Source organism: Parasteatoda tepidariorum, chromosome 10 (genome assembly GCF_982258835.1).
Source record: "Parasteatoda tepidariorum strain Cologne lab strain chromosome 10, Ptep-v5.0, whole genome shotgun sequence".
Classification (NCBI taxonomy): Eukaryota; Metazoa; Arthropoda; class Arachnida; order Araneae; family Theridiidae; genus Parasteatoda; species Parasteatoda tepidariorum.
The window spans coordinates 25,566,046-25,583,228 of record NC_141764.1 but is presented as its reverse complement, the minus strand read 5'-3'; the positions used below and the strand labels follow the sequence as shown (position 1 = coordinate 25,583,228).

The 17,183-nt window shown below is 28.2% G+C and overlaps 1 protein-coding gene across 3 annotated transcripts in view; it reads right to left on the bottom strand.

The window, feature by feature from the left end:
- Nhe3 (Na[+]/H[+] hydrogen exchanger 3) overlaps window positions 1-17,183 on the bottom strand; it is a 58,750-nt gene that overhangs the window by 12,596 nt on the left and 28,971 nt on the right. For 2 of the 3 annotated variants that reach the window (XM_043046637.3, XM_071184396.2), the window contains exons 13-15: window positions 15,633-15,684; window positions 5,485-5,597; window positions 776-884 (exon numbers count right to left, since the gene is read on the bottom strand). In XM_043046637.3, the coding sequence (XP_042902571.1) occupies window positions 776-884; window positions 5,485-5,597; window positions 15,633-15,684 (274 nt within the window). Of the gene's footprint in view, window positions 1-775; window positions 885-5,484; window positions 5,598-11,387; window positions 11,412-15,632; window positions 15,685-17,183 lie in introns of all 3 variants that reach the window. The other variant, XM_087153708.1, reaches the window with a different exon arrangement.

The following is a 17,183-nucleotide window of genomic DNA, read 5'->3' as shown; positions in this document are numbered from 1 at the left end:
TGTTTAGAGAATCATTTACTCAGAATATTGTGTTATGATTCTCACTTTTACATATCGTTTTTCTATAAAATAGGGCAAGCCTTAACACATTGGTAAGTTACAAATTATTCTGTTTCAAGATTTGTGGGTCGCATAACTTATAACAAGAGATGATTAGCACGAAAAAATTAGTCTTTATAGAAGCTTATTTAAATTAAAAAATTAGCCTTTTAAAGAACCTCATTCAAATTAAAAAAAATAGCTATTTAGAGAACCATATGATTACAAAATTGAGTTTTTTCTCTTATTTTAAAAGATTTTTTTTTAATTAAAATATGACAGGGAAACGCAAAACAAACTTGTAGATTATATATTTAATTGCAGCAAGAAAATAATTACATTCAAAAATTTGCCAGTTAGAGAGGCTCATTAAAATTGAAAATTAGTCATTTGGAGAATCAATAGATTAAAAAAAAAAGTTCTTTTTACCACTTTCAAATATTATTTCTCAATTCAAACTGGGCAAATCAAAGCATATTTTAGGTTAAAAATTTAACTACAACACTAGCTTGTATGTATAATAAATTAAGATTAACATTAAAAAAAATTAAAATCATTTCCTCATAAAATTGTGTTCATTTTCACACTTTTTATTATTACTTTTTAATATATCAGGGCAAACTAAAAACAAAATTCTAGGGTGCAAATCATTCTAATACAGTAGTTTTTAGGTTGTACAAAATTCAAAAGCTAATTTCAATTGAAAAAAAAATCTGAATGAGAAAAGGTACTATACATTGGAGAGCTGCTGAGTGCTTGTGAGTACTCTTGCAATAGAGTGACAAAAAGAAGGTAGAGTTTCAATAAGAGTAGGTCTACTATGAGTTAGAAGAGGCTTCATATATCTATATTAAATGATTAAGGAAACAACACACAAACATACATTATTATGAAGTATATAGTAGTGATAATCAGCAAATAATTACACTAAAATTAATATTCACATAATTACAGTAAAAATAATCACCAAATAATTAAAGTTATGATTGCCAGGGATGAGATTAGCCAAAACGCAAAAAAGCTGAATTTCCACGATAGTAAATTTTACGCACGCGCAACCCTTTAATAATAAATTCCACACAGTTTAAGGTAATAAATAATGTGTTGACATACAATTGTGTACTAATCTATTATTATAAAAACTATTGCATTGATACTTAACATTTAGTGAAAAAAAAATTACCAATTGAAAAAATAAAGCTGGAAATTATATTTTTCCTCAGTTCACATAAGAGACAATTATTACTTGAAAAACTACCTGGTTTAGCAAATTAAAACTACTGAGAATATAAATTAATATTTCATTTCTTTTAATAAATACAGTTATGTGATTTATAGCAAATATATCAGTAATATTACTTTTTAAATTATATTGGGGAAAAAAAACTTTAGCAATGGACCGAATCATTATGTTCATATTATAGTCTAATCTAACTACAGCCCTCTGAAACATATCAATAACAGTGAAGTAGAAATATATATTAACTCCTTAACATACAAAAATTGCTATTTCAGTTTGAAAAATTACATGACAATCAGCAACTGTTTAGATAATTGCTTTTTATTTGATAAAAATTTTGCATTTTATAGCATAAATAACAGCAATTATAAATAAAATTTTGATAATAAGTTAATTAACTCTTTTTCCCCTAAAATTTTTTTTTAATTAAATTCCTTTTTAAGTGATTGCTTTTGTTTGCTATATCTTTTATGTTTGCTATATTTAGTCGTTAGTCCATCTTCAAACATCTTGTGAGAAATCCTATTTTTTCTTCTTTGCAAGCACAGAATGTAAGTTTTGAATATATTCCCTTCCAGTTTCTCTGATGTTGTAACACTTACATATACTAATAATCGTCGTTAGAAAAAAAGTCACCTTTATAGTAACTAATTAAAAAAAAAATTTACTTCTTACAAGAATCGCGATAGTTGATCTTAAAATTGCGTGAATATGAATCACAATTATGGATTTTGAAATCACATGAATATGAAACTAGATATACGATTTTGAAAATGAGAAAATACAAACTGGGATATAGAATTTTTAAAACGCGTAAATACAAATCACGATTCATAATTTTTAGATAGCGTAAATACGAATCATGATGCGTAATTTTTAGATTGCATAAATAAGAATTATGATGCATAACTTTTAGAATGCGTGAATGCGAATCCCAATCCTTATTTTAAAATCGCGTATAAATACGAAAATCAATGTTTGATATTATAAACCGCATGAGCAAATCAACACATTGAATTTTAAACTTGCGTGAATACAAATCGCTACATAGGTTTTTAAAAAGACGTAAATACGAATCACAATATCGGATTTTTAAATCTCGTAAATAAGAATCGCAACATACAATATTCAAATCGCGTGAATAAGAATCGCAACACGCAAATATGAAAAGCTATGATTGATATTAAAATCGTGTGAATAAGAATCGAGATATTAGCAGATTCCAGGCTTGGGACCTCTAAAAGGCTTGTCAGAAGCAGCGTAGTTTGAACTTTGAAAATCGGATCTATCTGGAGGGCGGGTAAAAAATTCGGAAAATCTTATCTGCTGCATGTAAAAGGGGAGAAAATAGGTAAAATAAGTAAAAATGAGAAAGGATTGGTAGCTATGTAGTTTGAATTTTCTGCTTCTCTTTGAAAATCGGTGAATTTTCTGAAAAAGCGGAATACTTATAAAAAAATGAAATTTTTAGAAAATCTGAATTTTTGATAAAAAAAGCTGAAATTTAAGAGATAAAAGTGAAAATAGCGGAAATCCGCTAAAAAGCGGAAGAATCTCATCCCTGGATTGCAGAATAGCAGAATTTACAGTGCAAATTTCAGAAATTCAAATATGTCTGCAACATAAGAGAGGTTTTCTTATAGGAAAAATTGAGCTTAAACAGATTTATCATAATTTCAAAAAATAAATATAATAAAGTTATGAAGAAAAATATTACTTAAATATAATTTGAATATTTTATTATTATATTTTAGCTTAGCCCAAAAGGGAAAAAAAATGATAATTTTAAGACCAATAAAGATAACACAAAGGAGGGTTTAACTTCCATTTGATAACATTGAAATAAAAACTTCTCTCATAAAAAAAAAAGAAGAAATTAACAGAATTGTAATCTATGACGTTCTGATTTATGCTCATTTAAAGTTTCTTCAAATGAAATTCTTTACCATACTATTTCACAGGTATTTTGCAGAGGAATAACACAATAACTAGAAAAATAAACATTAACCTTTTGCTTACAGCTCGTATAACAGGTGAACCAGAATGGCGGGCTTCATCGCACTAAGCGCCGTAAGTAGAGGGTTAAGTATGTCTATTTTCAGAAAGAAAAAAATTTTTAAAAGGGGGAAAAATTCTTTAACCTTCATAAATGAAGATAGAAAAAGCTTTTCTTTTTTTGTTTTATTATTAATTTTTACTTGTTGTAAATTTTTTCTGCTGGCACTTTTTTCTCCATTTGTTATTATTTTAAAAAAAATTTAAGGTGGAAATTAATCTGAAACACTCACTGCTGTGCTGGAGGGTTTCTGGCACCAGGGTAATGGTTTCATTATAAATAATAGTATAGTTACTATTTTTTTCCTCTAGAAAATTATTCAATAAGAATAAATCAATGATTTCAACGCATAAATTGGATGCAAATAAATGCTTGCTAGTTTACTAAGACACTTATTATCGGGAAATTAATATCTAGTTTGAAATTGCAGTGAATTAAAAAAGAAACTGGTCACGCAGTTATTTTCATTTTATACATTTCAAACTTACATTAAACAACAAAAAAAATTAAGCTGCAAATATTAAGTTAATATTTAGAATTCTAAAATCTATATTATATAAAACGCTAATATGTATGTATCAATAAAACCGATGATATTTCTTTTCTCGCGTTGGCAATAGTTTTCATTTTTAATTGATAGGTTTCGGCGCGCAAGAGCACGTAGTGAGCATCATATAGCTAATCTATATTATATAAAACGCTAATACGTTTTAATTGAAAGGCTTCGGCGCGCAAGAGCACGTAGTGTGGATAATATGTCTAATCGGGTGAATTCTCATCGAATTATCAAAAAAAATTCTCACAAAATTATTTTCATCAAAGCCGATGCTTTACATCCGGTGTTCAGTGGCAGACTACTATTTCATATTGTTTTACAACACATGGTTTTATCCCTCTGGTGGGAAAGACATTAAAACAAAACTTACAACAGTTACTTTTCTCAACAACTGAAATTTAGAATAGTGTGATTAAGAAAAATATGTGAACTGTTTGCAATTTTCAAATTAATATTGAAATTCACAGGTTTAGACTTTTCTACAGTGAAAAGTTTTCGGAACTTCAGTGTTCAGAAAAGTATACAAAAGCTAGACGTTAAGAACGTATCCAATGAGCGAGCATCGGATTGCAAAGCAATCCGAAATGAACTGCGACAGCAGTTCGGGGGGTCGGCAAGTGCAAGCGAGCAGGGGGCGAAGCCTCCTAGTTATATTATAATTACATAAATAAAAGAAACGAAGGAAATAAAAATATGACCCCCAAAGCCGACGTCTTCAGGGGGTACCGGCCTCGGTAGCCATTAAAAACAAAACCAGTTCAGTTAAGCAGCCCCAGTTAAGCATTCTATTAATTTGTCTACGTATTTCTTTCTCCTGACCTTTTCCATTTCATTTTAAACTGTTTCTGCGCATTATAATAGGGGGCGTTGTTTTTTTCAGCTTTTAGTGTTTTCTTTTCTTCTACTTGCTTTTGAAGTTGATGCTTGACCTGTGACTTAGTGAGTTTTTATTTTTTTTCTGATGATTTTGATTGAGTTTCTTTTCTTAATTTGTTAATTATTTTGAATGTATCTTGTTTTTCCTGGACCTCTATACAAAACCATAGGGGTACTGAGGGAGATATTTTAAGCATTTGCTTCTCCCTCAATTAGAAATGGTTTTGTTTTTAATGGCTACCGAGGCCGGTACCCCCTGAAGACGTCGGCTTCGGTGGTCATATTTTTATTTCCTTCGTTTCTTTTATTGATACTTTTTTCTGAAATTTCTGCTGCTTCTTAGCGCGTTTTTTTCAAAGAAGTTTTATCCTTTTCGAATTTAATTATTTGTGTTTTCTTTCAGTATAATTACATAAAGTAACTTAGCAGGTATAACAAAACAGATGTAAATAATAATTACAAAAAAAGGAGAATATTTTAATAATTGATAACAGAAAGTTTCTAATGACACAAAGTTTCATAAGATTATTCTAAATAAAATAAAAATTGAAGATCTAAGCATTTTAGTTAAAAAGCAAGAAGTTTTTAAAAAAATGTTTATGAGAAAAAAATGCTGCAAAACTATTTGACATCATGTCTCGACATAATATCAGAATAATTAAATTAATTTAAAATATAACATGGTTTATTAATAATGGTTTTATGAGCCAAGGATACCGTAGATCAAAATTGTACCACTTCTTAACAAGCCATGCTTTTTCATAAGGAGTCTTCAGAACTTGAGCAGCAGGTGGACTTCTCAAATCAGTTGGTGTCGTTACTTGAGAAGTCTATGGAAAAATAAAATCAAATCATTAAGACAAATTAACTCAAAGGTTAGTTAAAAATTAAACCAAAAAATCCTTCTTATTAAGCATAGAAAATAAATTAGGAAATCAAAAATTGTGTGTGGGAAAATTTTTACAACTAGGACAACTGTATAAATATTATATATATATATATATATGTTACCGTTCAAGTATATAATGCAGTTATTTCATAGAATGCCTAGTTATTCCATGAAATAAGCGATAGTGTCCGTTAAAGTGTGTAATATGTTATTAATTTGACACTTTAACTAGTTATTCTATGAAATAACTAGGTATTCTATAAATTAACTAATGAGAGACAGTTAAAGTGTAAATTAACAATTTATCTGAAATGAAATAACTAGGTATTCTATAAATAAACTAATGATAGACAATTAAAATGAAAAACAAGTAATTTATCTAATTTATGCAGAGTATAAATGGTATTTATGGAAACGTACCATAAAATCATTTGTTACAACAAGGATTACTAAAATGACACTTGGAATTACAAAGAACATTTTATCTAAAACAAAAACATTTTTTGTTGACACACTAGCTTTTACACGAACATTTTTTAAATCCCTGACCAGTATGAGATATACGATATAGATTATTTTACACTTTAACGGGCTGCAGATCGTTATTCTATGAAATAACTAGTTAAACCATGAAATACAAGAGAGTTTTACACTTTAACGGACACGATCAGTTATTTCATGGAATAACTAGGTATTCTATAAAATAACGGATTTCATACTTTAACGGTAACATATATATATATAAAAGAATCTCACACAAAGAAAAATAATTTTACATACTTTAAAGTGATTACTATTAATTAGGCTTATGTTGTTTTTCTTGTAATAGTAATACTTTATTTAAACTGTCAAGCAAGTAATAAACTAGGTAAAAAGTTTATTTTAATAGGAATGTTTTTTAGAAACTTTTGCGATTTTAAGGAATTTTTTAAAAATTCTACAAATTAGTATAATTTTTTACTAAATTTAGAAAACAATGAGTAATTGAGAAAAATCCAGTGGTCTGCTGAAAATTCTAGCACAGATAATGCAAAAACCAAATTTTATGTGTAGGAAAATAATTACTGGGACAGAACAGTGCACAGGAACAAACTAAAGAATTCAAATCCCTCAGAAGTACCTCTATACCAGGGGTTTCCAACTTACATGAGGCCGGGGGCCACAATTAAAAACACAAATCAAATGGCGGGCCGCAACTTTATCAAAATCTTATATAGGACTCTTTTATGTTTGATGGAACATTAAATATTACTGTCAGTTGTACAAAACAAAAGTATTGAATCACAAATTAAAATAAGAAGTAGATTTTTAAAAATATTTAATTGCATATTAAAAAATTCGGGCTACAATAACTTCAATGTACACCCATGTATTAAACAATTAATGTGCTCCCATGTCTTAAACAATTAATGTGCAACAGATATCTAATTGCTAAGACACAAAACTTTAAAAAGGTTGGTATTAAAACTTACATAGTAGCACACAAAATGTTAAATGACAAAATTGAGGTTTGTCTGCTGCAGCCACCAGAGAATAGATATTTACATTTTAAATTTAAAATTTACAAATGTGTGTGTAAATATTTTCGTCCAAAATTAGGGGTTTCAAAAAGTTCAATCGGAGAATTTCTAAGAGAAAATTTCTGAAACACACATGCTAAATTATATTCACAAAATACAAAAAACTGAAATAGAAAATAGCAACATACACGATTATTTCTGTATTTGAATAAATATTTTCTTGGATGCTAAACCTGAGAAATAATTTTTTTTGCACCGTTGGTATGATAAATTTCACAGAAACGAAGAAATTAGGGGTTTCAAAAAGTTCAATCGGAGAATTTCTAAGAGAAAATTTCTGATACACACATGCTAAATTATATTCACAAAATACAAAAAACTGAAATAGAAAAGAGCAACATACACGATTATTTTTGTATTTGAATAAATATTTTCTTGGATGCTAAACCTGAGAAATAATTTTTTTTGCACCGTTGGTATGATAAATTTCACAGAAACGAAGAAATTAGGTTTTTATTAACGAGAAAAGTATTTTAAACCCATATAGATTATTTAAGAAAATTGTCCGCAAAAAATGACAACTAATATATCTTAGTTCGCGGGCCACAAAAAAAGGCATCGCGGGCCGCCAGTTGGAAACCATTGCTCTATACGATCATAACCAAGGGAATAGGTGTGGACATGCAAAAAATCTACACCAAATATCCTGCTGAGCTAAGCAGAAAAAGTAAATGAATACTTGAATTCAATACTACAATTACACAACACATTGTAGTTAATCTTAAAAAGACTTCTTCGAAAAACTTTTTATGTTTCAGTTTCATTTCCTTAGATGCATATTCAAACACTGAATGAAAAATAGAAAGAGAGAGTTGCAATAAATTATGTTATTTTGGTTATTGAATTTCATAAAGTAAACTTCCAACCAAAAATAGAATAAATTAAATCATCTAGTCTTAAGCAATCGTTATGCACAGAAAAATTTACAAGAACAAATTAATGAATATAGAATAGCATAATTTTAATTAAAAAAACATGTATCACTTAGATAATAGAAAAAAATTAGGATTTATATAGTTCATGTTCAGACTAAACTGTTTGTTTGTGATACATTAAATCACTAATTCTTTTAGAAATATTATGAATTTTCATAAATTACAGAGTACATATTTTTTATACAAGCATTCTCTTAACATTCATTTACAAGTTCCATAAGTAATATCTGAATTGCTTCATCAAGAAAAATTAACCTATGAATGAATAAAAATTAGAGAATGATAAAATTCATGCACGATAATCCTAATTAAAATAAAAAAAGGCTTTCTTTTAAATCAAAATTTATTAAAATACAAAATAAAATCAAAGAAATATAGAAGAATTCAAAAGTAATATTAGAAATAATCACAAAATTATAATGAAATAAATTCCACCACCAATGTAATTCACATTAATAAATAGGAGTGCTCTGTTTAAATGTGCAGCAAAAGTCATACTCTGGTGTTCAAAAATAAAATGTCAACATTTATAGTTAAGGATGCCTCATCATAAGTCAGTGATTCATAAGCAATTTTGTTTTTGTGATTCTTAATATATATAAGAAATAATAAAAAAAAAAAATTGTTTGTGCAAAATTTCAGTCAATTTGCAATACCTAACTAACTAACTAACTCAGTGGCGTGACAGCCCATTAAGAGGGCCAAGACCGACTGTGCCCATCTCAGTTTTCTTGACCTTGGGCTCTGGGGTGCAGGAGCATATGTTCCGGTCAGGTGGTCATCCGAACGCGGAACCCCCAGTGTTAGTTCCCAAGCATGCTTGGTACTCATTTTATCGACCCACTGAAGGGATGAAAGGCTCAGTCGGCCTTGCCCGGCCCAAGGATCGAACCAAGGACCTGTGGCACGGCAGCGCGAAGCGCTACCACTCAGCCACCGGGCGTCTTTGCAATACCTAATAACTTGATAATTTGATTGTAATTTAAAGAACTTGATTTTATTTTATGAGATCTTAACATTTTTATCAGTGTAATTTCTTTGTTTAGCAATTTACCCACAATAGGTTAAATCAAACAAACTGCATTATGCGGTCCTAACCTATTATTTGAATTTTTTTGTCTTGAAATTTACTCACAATGGGGGAAAGCAAGTTAAGTCGAAGTGGGAAAGAAAATTTCAAAATCTAGAAAAAGTACTGACATTCTAAAGAACATTGAAAGATGTCATTTGAAAAAAATTAAATGTATCTTTAAGATTTAATATATTATATTAATACTTGCACTTCATTGAGATAAAAAAAAACAACTTAATATCAGTTATTCTATTAGTTCCATAATTCTTTTCAATGTATACCATGTTTTTCGCAAAATAAGTGCAGTATATATGAAATATTAGTAAATATTTGCTCTACTTTTGCATCTTCATGATAGAAAAGACTGCACATTATAACATCCCTTTTTGTTTGTATCGCAGGTGTCGTTATGGTAAACATTGGCTAAATTACAAACAAAAAACTTATACTTGCTATTGAATTGAAAATAGAAAATTTAAAATAAATTATAACAAGATCAATTCTTTTGGGAAAATGTTGGACTTTTAGGTACCTTAAACTTGAGTCAATTTATTTTCCAGACTTTTCAGATAATTATAACCCAGATTTTTTCTAATTTTTTACAATAGATTAAAGTCCTTGTTCCGTGGCCACCACAATTAATGCATTGATGTCTTCCTTTCTACCAAATGCACTCTGCGTTCAGAGAGAACTTATACAGAGTTTGATCATATTCTATCAGGGTCATTTTTTCATAACAAGCATTTTAATGTGGACAATATTTTAACCAAGCAATTTTGTACAGGGCAACAGGAGTATTTCACTCTTAGATCAAATTATAAAAAAATTAACATTATAAAGAACTAAGGGAAAAATATAAAGTGCGAGAATAATAAAATAATAATCAATGAATGGACTTGGATCGAAAAAACGAAATCATGCACAAAGTAATACGCTGACAAATTAATTATTCTAAAAAAACTATATTTATTTTATTTATAATTATTTGTTGCCTTACTCCTCAGTTAACATTATTAGACTTACAGAAACACGTTTTTAGAAGTTCAGCTCATCAAAATAAAGGTTGGGTTTGGTTAGTTTCGAAAATTATGCTATTGGGTACAACCAACTCAAGATTGTCAAAATGTAGCACAATCGATCATTTTTTCCTATCATTTTTGCTCTTTAGTACACAATAAAATTTTTTTATTTCTATTATTTCCAATTTTAAATAATTTAGTTTTATATTTATAGATACACCATCCACATAAATTCAGATAATATTAGGAATTCAGTAACATAAGACACACATGCTATCTGAGTTAATCCTTGAGCTCACTTGACATACATAATTAGCAAAGAACATGCAATATATATATATATATATATGTTTAGTTGCACAGAGCTGCAAGCTAGCTAACATCCTGAAGTCCTCTTTTAAACATCTGAAAAAGCAAATTTGTCAACAGTTCAATTTATAAAAATGTTTAACTTTAAATCAATAAGAAAAATTCAATTTCGAAACATCCCACTTGGAAGGACTAATTGAAATTTCTGAATGATTTTAAGGATCAGGGTGAAAATGGCCCCTTGCACCCATTGTCCAATTTCAGAACTTCAGCACAAACGGTTTTGAAGTTATAAGAGAGCCATACACACAGATAGTGTTGAAGTATGAAATTTCTTGAAATATTTCCTTGGCAATAAAAATCATGTAATATAAACTACATGAATCATTCATTTTCTTAGAAGAATAAGCTATTTTAAACAATTAGAATCTCTGTAATTGATGGGTTGCAATTAAAATATCCAAAAATTAGTTCAAAAACCATAACAAGCAGAAAACCAAATTTCCATTGGTCAAAATATACAGTTGGCCCTAAATTCTATTCAATCCTATCAATTTCAGTTATCTCTGACTGTAATAGGGCTCCGTAAAAAAAATAATCATAAAATAAATAAAAGAAAATAATAAATAAATTTTTTTTTTTATGAAAGCTATTTTTTATTTTTTCAAATTTTCATTTATAGTTTTATAATAAGTGTGGTTGTAATGGGTTTAATAAATGGGTTAATAAAATGGGTTTTGTAAATGCTGAACACCAGAGTATATAACCACACAAACATGCAGTGTAAACCATAAGGAATCAAATTGCAATTCTTACCGTGGGTTCTATTGAATTATACATCTAAAACATGCAAAAAGGAAACAAAATGATTAAAGTATAGGCTTATAAAGAGAAATGTAATACATAGGTGTTAAAAATGTTAAGTAAAAATCATGCATATTATAATCAGTAAAAATCTAGGGAAGATGAAGATTATTTTTAAAACTTTGACACTCAAAGAAACTGAAAGGAAAGGATGTGTGTTTGTATAGCTACACTGACACGCAGCTACATACTTATAAGTCTATCAAGGGCATTTAACCCATAATATGATTTGTAAAATAACACATTTTAACATCAAAACATTACAATTTGTGCATGAAAAAAATCAATTAAAAAATATACAGAACCACCCTTTAAAACATAAGTAAAGAAAATTTAATGCAAACTAATTTTATAATATAATATTAATTATTTATTCATAAATTTAATTGAGATTCATAAATTTAATTATGCAATTTAATAAATTAAATTGTGTGGTAAAGTTTTAAAGATAATCCTTTAATACTTTGCTTGATAGTTCAGTAACATGCAATTGAAATAGATAGAGCCACAACTTCATGCACATTTTTAACTATTTCATGCATATTTAGAATTTTTTTTTTTTTATTTATGCAGAAAAAAATTATATTCAGGAGTGAAAACAACAGAAATACAAAAAATATTAAAATAAATTAGAAGTTAGATTTTTATGCAAATGAAGGAATCAGGTGAGAAAAGTAACTATTAATAAATAATTTATTCAACACAAAAATAGAAATAAAATAAAACAATGATAAACCTTACAGAAGAGAACGATAAAAAGAGTGCTGTGCAAGTAACAATTCCTGTGGCATAATTTAAAGGGATTCAAATAATTCCTTTCATTTCAGATTATTTTTCTTTTGTAACGTTTTCAAATAGAGCTTTCATATAAAAAATGAAAAAATGCATATCCTTGGGAGATTTTCACTGCTGAACTTTATAAAAAATTTAATCAATCGTTCAGATTGAAAAATTAAAAAGTTATGAAAAGAAAACCAAAAAAAAAAAAAAATTCCAAATGTATAAGTTTTAAAATATACATTTAATATTGATAATTATTTTAATGTAGTATGTAGTATTTTAATGTAATGTATAAATGTGTACCAGAATAGAAACTTAAATATGATAAAATAAGTAACATTGGATTGCTTAAAATAAAATAGCTTTAATGAGTTGTTGTTTTTAAATTAAATTCCCCATTGCATCTTCTTCAGGATCATTAAAATTTTCTTTACTTAAAAACAACATTTTTTATGAATATAAGGCATATTCAAATGGCTATTTCTGTTCTGCATATTTTACAAATTCTAGGCCAATTCTAGGGTAAGGCAACCAGCACTGTGCTCGCGTTAGAAACTTCAGGCTTTTGGTCAATAATTTTTCCAACAATTCTTTTAAAAAAATACTTTCTTTATAAAAAGTAAAGTTAAACAGATTTGATGAGGTAATAATAATAATTTTCACGTCATAGTAAAAATGATTTTTTAGGATAATTTTTTTAAACTGTGATTTTTTTTAAAAACAAAAATACATTTTTTAGATCACTGTTTTTTTAATTACTTTTTACTTTCAGGCTTTGTAATAAACTTATTAGGAGCACATTTTAATGTTGTTACAAGACATTTGAAAGTCTGTTATTTTGTCCAAATGAATTTTAAGCAATCTTTGAATTTTTACATAAAAAGAAAGGAAATTAGTGACAAATGTTATTACTAGTAAAAAAAATGCCCAATTTATTAACAAACAATTGTACAATAAGTAGAAAAACAAAACATATTTCACAAATAATTTAATTTTCACAAATTTCTTAATTTTATGTAATTTGGAAAAACCTTTTTTTTGTAATTTTTATGTAAAAATATTTCAATTTAATCAATTTCCATTAAAAATTTCCTTTTAGGGCATAAACTGGTGACCTATTTTAATTAAAAAAATAAATATTTGGATGACTAATAATTTAAACCAGGAAATGACAAAAAATTTTTGCCTACATCAGCACATAGCGCTAATATACAAAAATTAAAAATGAGCCAGTACTTTCATAAATAAAAACTAAATAATGCTTAAGAAGCTTTAAAATTAATCTAAAAAAAAACATAATAACTTTTTTAGTTACTGAATCCTCCCGGGTGCAAAAAAAAAAAAAATAATAATAATTGGTAGAAACACGATACTTACTCGATGCCCCACCTAGATAAAAAATAAATAAATAAAGCCGAAAAGTTTGTAGAGAAAAAGTTTAATTAATTTGTAATAATGAAAAATTCTTTTTCAGTACGCACTACAAAGGGATACAAAGCATCATTTTATATATATTTTGCAAGAGGCAAAGTATTTTTTTAAAATCACTATTGCAAGCAACTGACATATGACACGAATTTTCAGAAGATCTGAATACAGTGGGTGATCGGTTAACGAACATAATCCGTTCCAAGACTATGTTCGTTATCCGAATTGTTCGTTAACCGATCATCGATTCACCATAGACTTCTATGTGAAATCGATTAATTCGTTCTGGAGACCCTAAAAATTAAATTTTAAAAAAAATGTATAATTTCTTATTAAGTTTTTTAAAAAATAATACATACATATAGTCTTGCAGATTAATCAGTCCTTTTCATTTTTTGCTTATGGGGCGTTGAAGAACATGTCCAATGTCGATTGCTTTTCTCTCTCTTTCAGGATTATCCGGAAGTAATTAATAGCATTGTCGTTGTAAAAATCCCCAACCCTACTGACATCAGCTTAGTTTGGGTGCCATTCTAAGACCATTGCTCTGACATCCTCCCACTTTTTCAAAGATCTTTAACGGCAGATGTCGGCATTGGTATGCTCTTTCGTCTTCCTTTTGTTCAGAAGGAGACACATTTCGCTGTGTTTCTTGGTGTTCTTCATTCAAAATTTCTTGGAGTTCTTCTGCCGTCAGTTAATCTACATGTCCCATTATGAGCTCTTCTATGTCATCCTCGTTCACCTCCTATTCCAGATCTCTAGCAGTTGTCAAAATTTTATCCATAATTTCAGGGGTGTCTCCCTGATCATCTCCGTCACCTTGAACGAAGGATGGACACAGCTTCCGCCAAGCAGAAATCAACTGTCGCTGTGTGACTTCTGACCACGCCTTTTGAATGATACGAATAGCTTCAAGAATGTCAAATTTTTCTTTCCTAAACTTTTTTGAAGTCATTGTTGAGGAGAATTGCCTTGCTTCAAAACACCGACGAAATAGCGCGCGAGTGTTCTTGAAAGCCGCAATAACTTCCTAATCCATCGGCTGAATCAGCGAAGTCGTATTCGGATTTGAAAACTGAACTGTCAGCCAGGGAAAGTCAGTCAACAAATTATCTTCAAGATCCTTTGGATGTCCTGGTCCAATAAAAGCAGTGCTTTCAACGGCAAGTCATTGGTATCAAGGTAGTCCTTGATGCTCGGACAAACTTCAAATAGCCATTCTTTGAAAAGATACTGTGTGACCCATGCCCTCTGATTCGATCTCCACATTACTGGCAGTTTGTTATTAATTATGGAATTTTTTTTTGAATGCTCTGGGATTCTCAGAGTGGTAAACGAGAAGTGTTTTAAGCTTTATAATAATAATTATTGAATGACCTTTAAATTTAAATTCATTGTTAATTCAAGTTTCCTTTAGTAATTATCATTACTAAGCATGCTTTAAATATCTTATTTTGTATGCGAAATGATAACAAACGTTTAATAGTACTTTTTTTTCAGGCCGAGAAGTGTTCGTTAGAATTCGTTTTGTTCATTATCCGAATATGTGTTCGATGTCCGAACAGAAAAAATCTTTCTTGAAAGTGTTCGTTATCCGAATATGTGTTCGTTAACCGAACACTAAAATCTTTCGTGAAAGTGTTCGTTATCCGATTTGTTCGTTAACCGATCTGTTCGTTAACCGATCACCCACTGTATTAATCACTTAAAAATTTAAATCTTTAGAATTGAACTTTAATATTTATATGCGAGAAACTGCTAGCTATTAATTAACCCCAACGAAAAGTTTCACATATTTTGAGTTTTACCATTTCTTGCTATACTGATATATCTAGTGTTTTATATGATCAATAACTATTGTTATTTCAATTTCACTCATAAATTATAAAAATATTTTGCAAATAATGGTAATTAAATACTAATAAAATTTAGGTTGGATGGATACCATTAAACCACCCCTAGATGTGTACATACAAATATACTTACTGTTCTCAGACTTCCAAATTGAAGCATTTCATGATCTTCTTCCACACCAACCCTTAATAAGTACAGAAAATATAAATTATGTTAGGCATTAATGAAGCCAAATAAATGTATAATATAAAAAAAATATTTCAGTAAATAACTTCATGATTAAATTGTTAATTTAAAATAAATAATTAAATTTCTAGAAAACTCTAAAACTTTGGTCTTTAAAACTTACAAAGCTTTGAAACAAGACAACCTTTATATTTAGTTAAGTAGCAGTTGAAACTTAATGTTTAAAGAACTACTTCAACAAATTTCAAGATAATTTTAAGATGAAAATAAAAGAACTTAAGTACAAACCTTTAAAAAAAAATAGGGTATTTGACCAAAAGGTATTTTTATTACTAATTTTAAGTTGTATAATGACCATCCCCTAAGCAAAATTAGGTTGAATTTGTTGGATAATGTACAAAGCCGTAAATTAAAATTGATATTAAATATTAAAAAAAAAAACTGATTTTTTTTAAAAACTATATAAGTGTATCATTTTCTGGATAATAAATTCCTGATATTTTTTTAGCTAACTGCCTACTTTGCCTGTCCAAAAGTTCTAACCCCCCACCCCACCCCATATAAAAACTCTTCAACAAAAGTTTATTAAAAAAAAATGCTTTAAATTTTTTTAACGTTTTTGATTTGATCCACTTTTTATCATATAGTTATTTTATTGAAAATTTTTACTGAGAAATGAATCTATATTTTAAATTTTACTAAGCCAATTTTTTTTTTATTAAAGTTGCCCATACAGAAAAATTACAAGTGTTTCCATAGAAATGAATTCAATGCATCCTCTTTTAATTTAATTTAAACTATCAACTAAATATTATAGCTTAAAAACCATATTAGCTAAATATAATTTATGAGCTAACCATTGAAAATTCAAAGCTTATGGGGGGGAAAAAGAGTGCAAAGAATGCTTAAATCTCTGGAAAAAAAGAAAAGAAAAAAAACAGCTGTTTAGATGAAATTGCACCTATGTTTATATGGAAGTCGGGCAGAAATAATTTAAGAAATTCACAGGACTATTTACCACAATGTGAATACTATAGAATTCATAAATGGAAACAACAAAATATTAAGTTATGAATACAAGCTGAACTAACAGGTTATGAATGACTGAATTTGAAATCTAATTGCTTCAGCAATATTTTGCAGAAATAAAGGTCTCCTTTCAATACCTTGAAATTTAATGCAATTTGAATTAATAAAAAATTTGTAAAGTAATGAGAAGAAAGAAATATACATAGACATAATTTTTTGTTGTTGATGTTTCACATTAATAATGAGTTATTACTGTCTAGTTCATATGCATCATCTTTTGATATAAAACAAATATTATTACACTTTTTGTTACACATTGAAAATCATTAAGTTATCTACTAACTGTAATAAATTGAAATTTATTATAAGTTTTTTTTTGTAATACTTTTAAAGATAGATTATTTGTCTGTAGATGGCACCACTACGGTAAAGTTTAAATTCAATCTTAATGATATTTTCTTTAGAAAT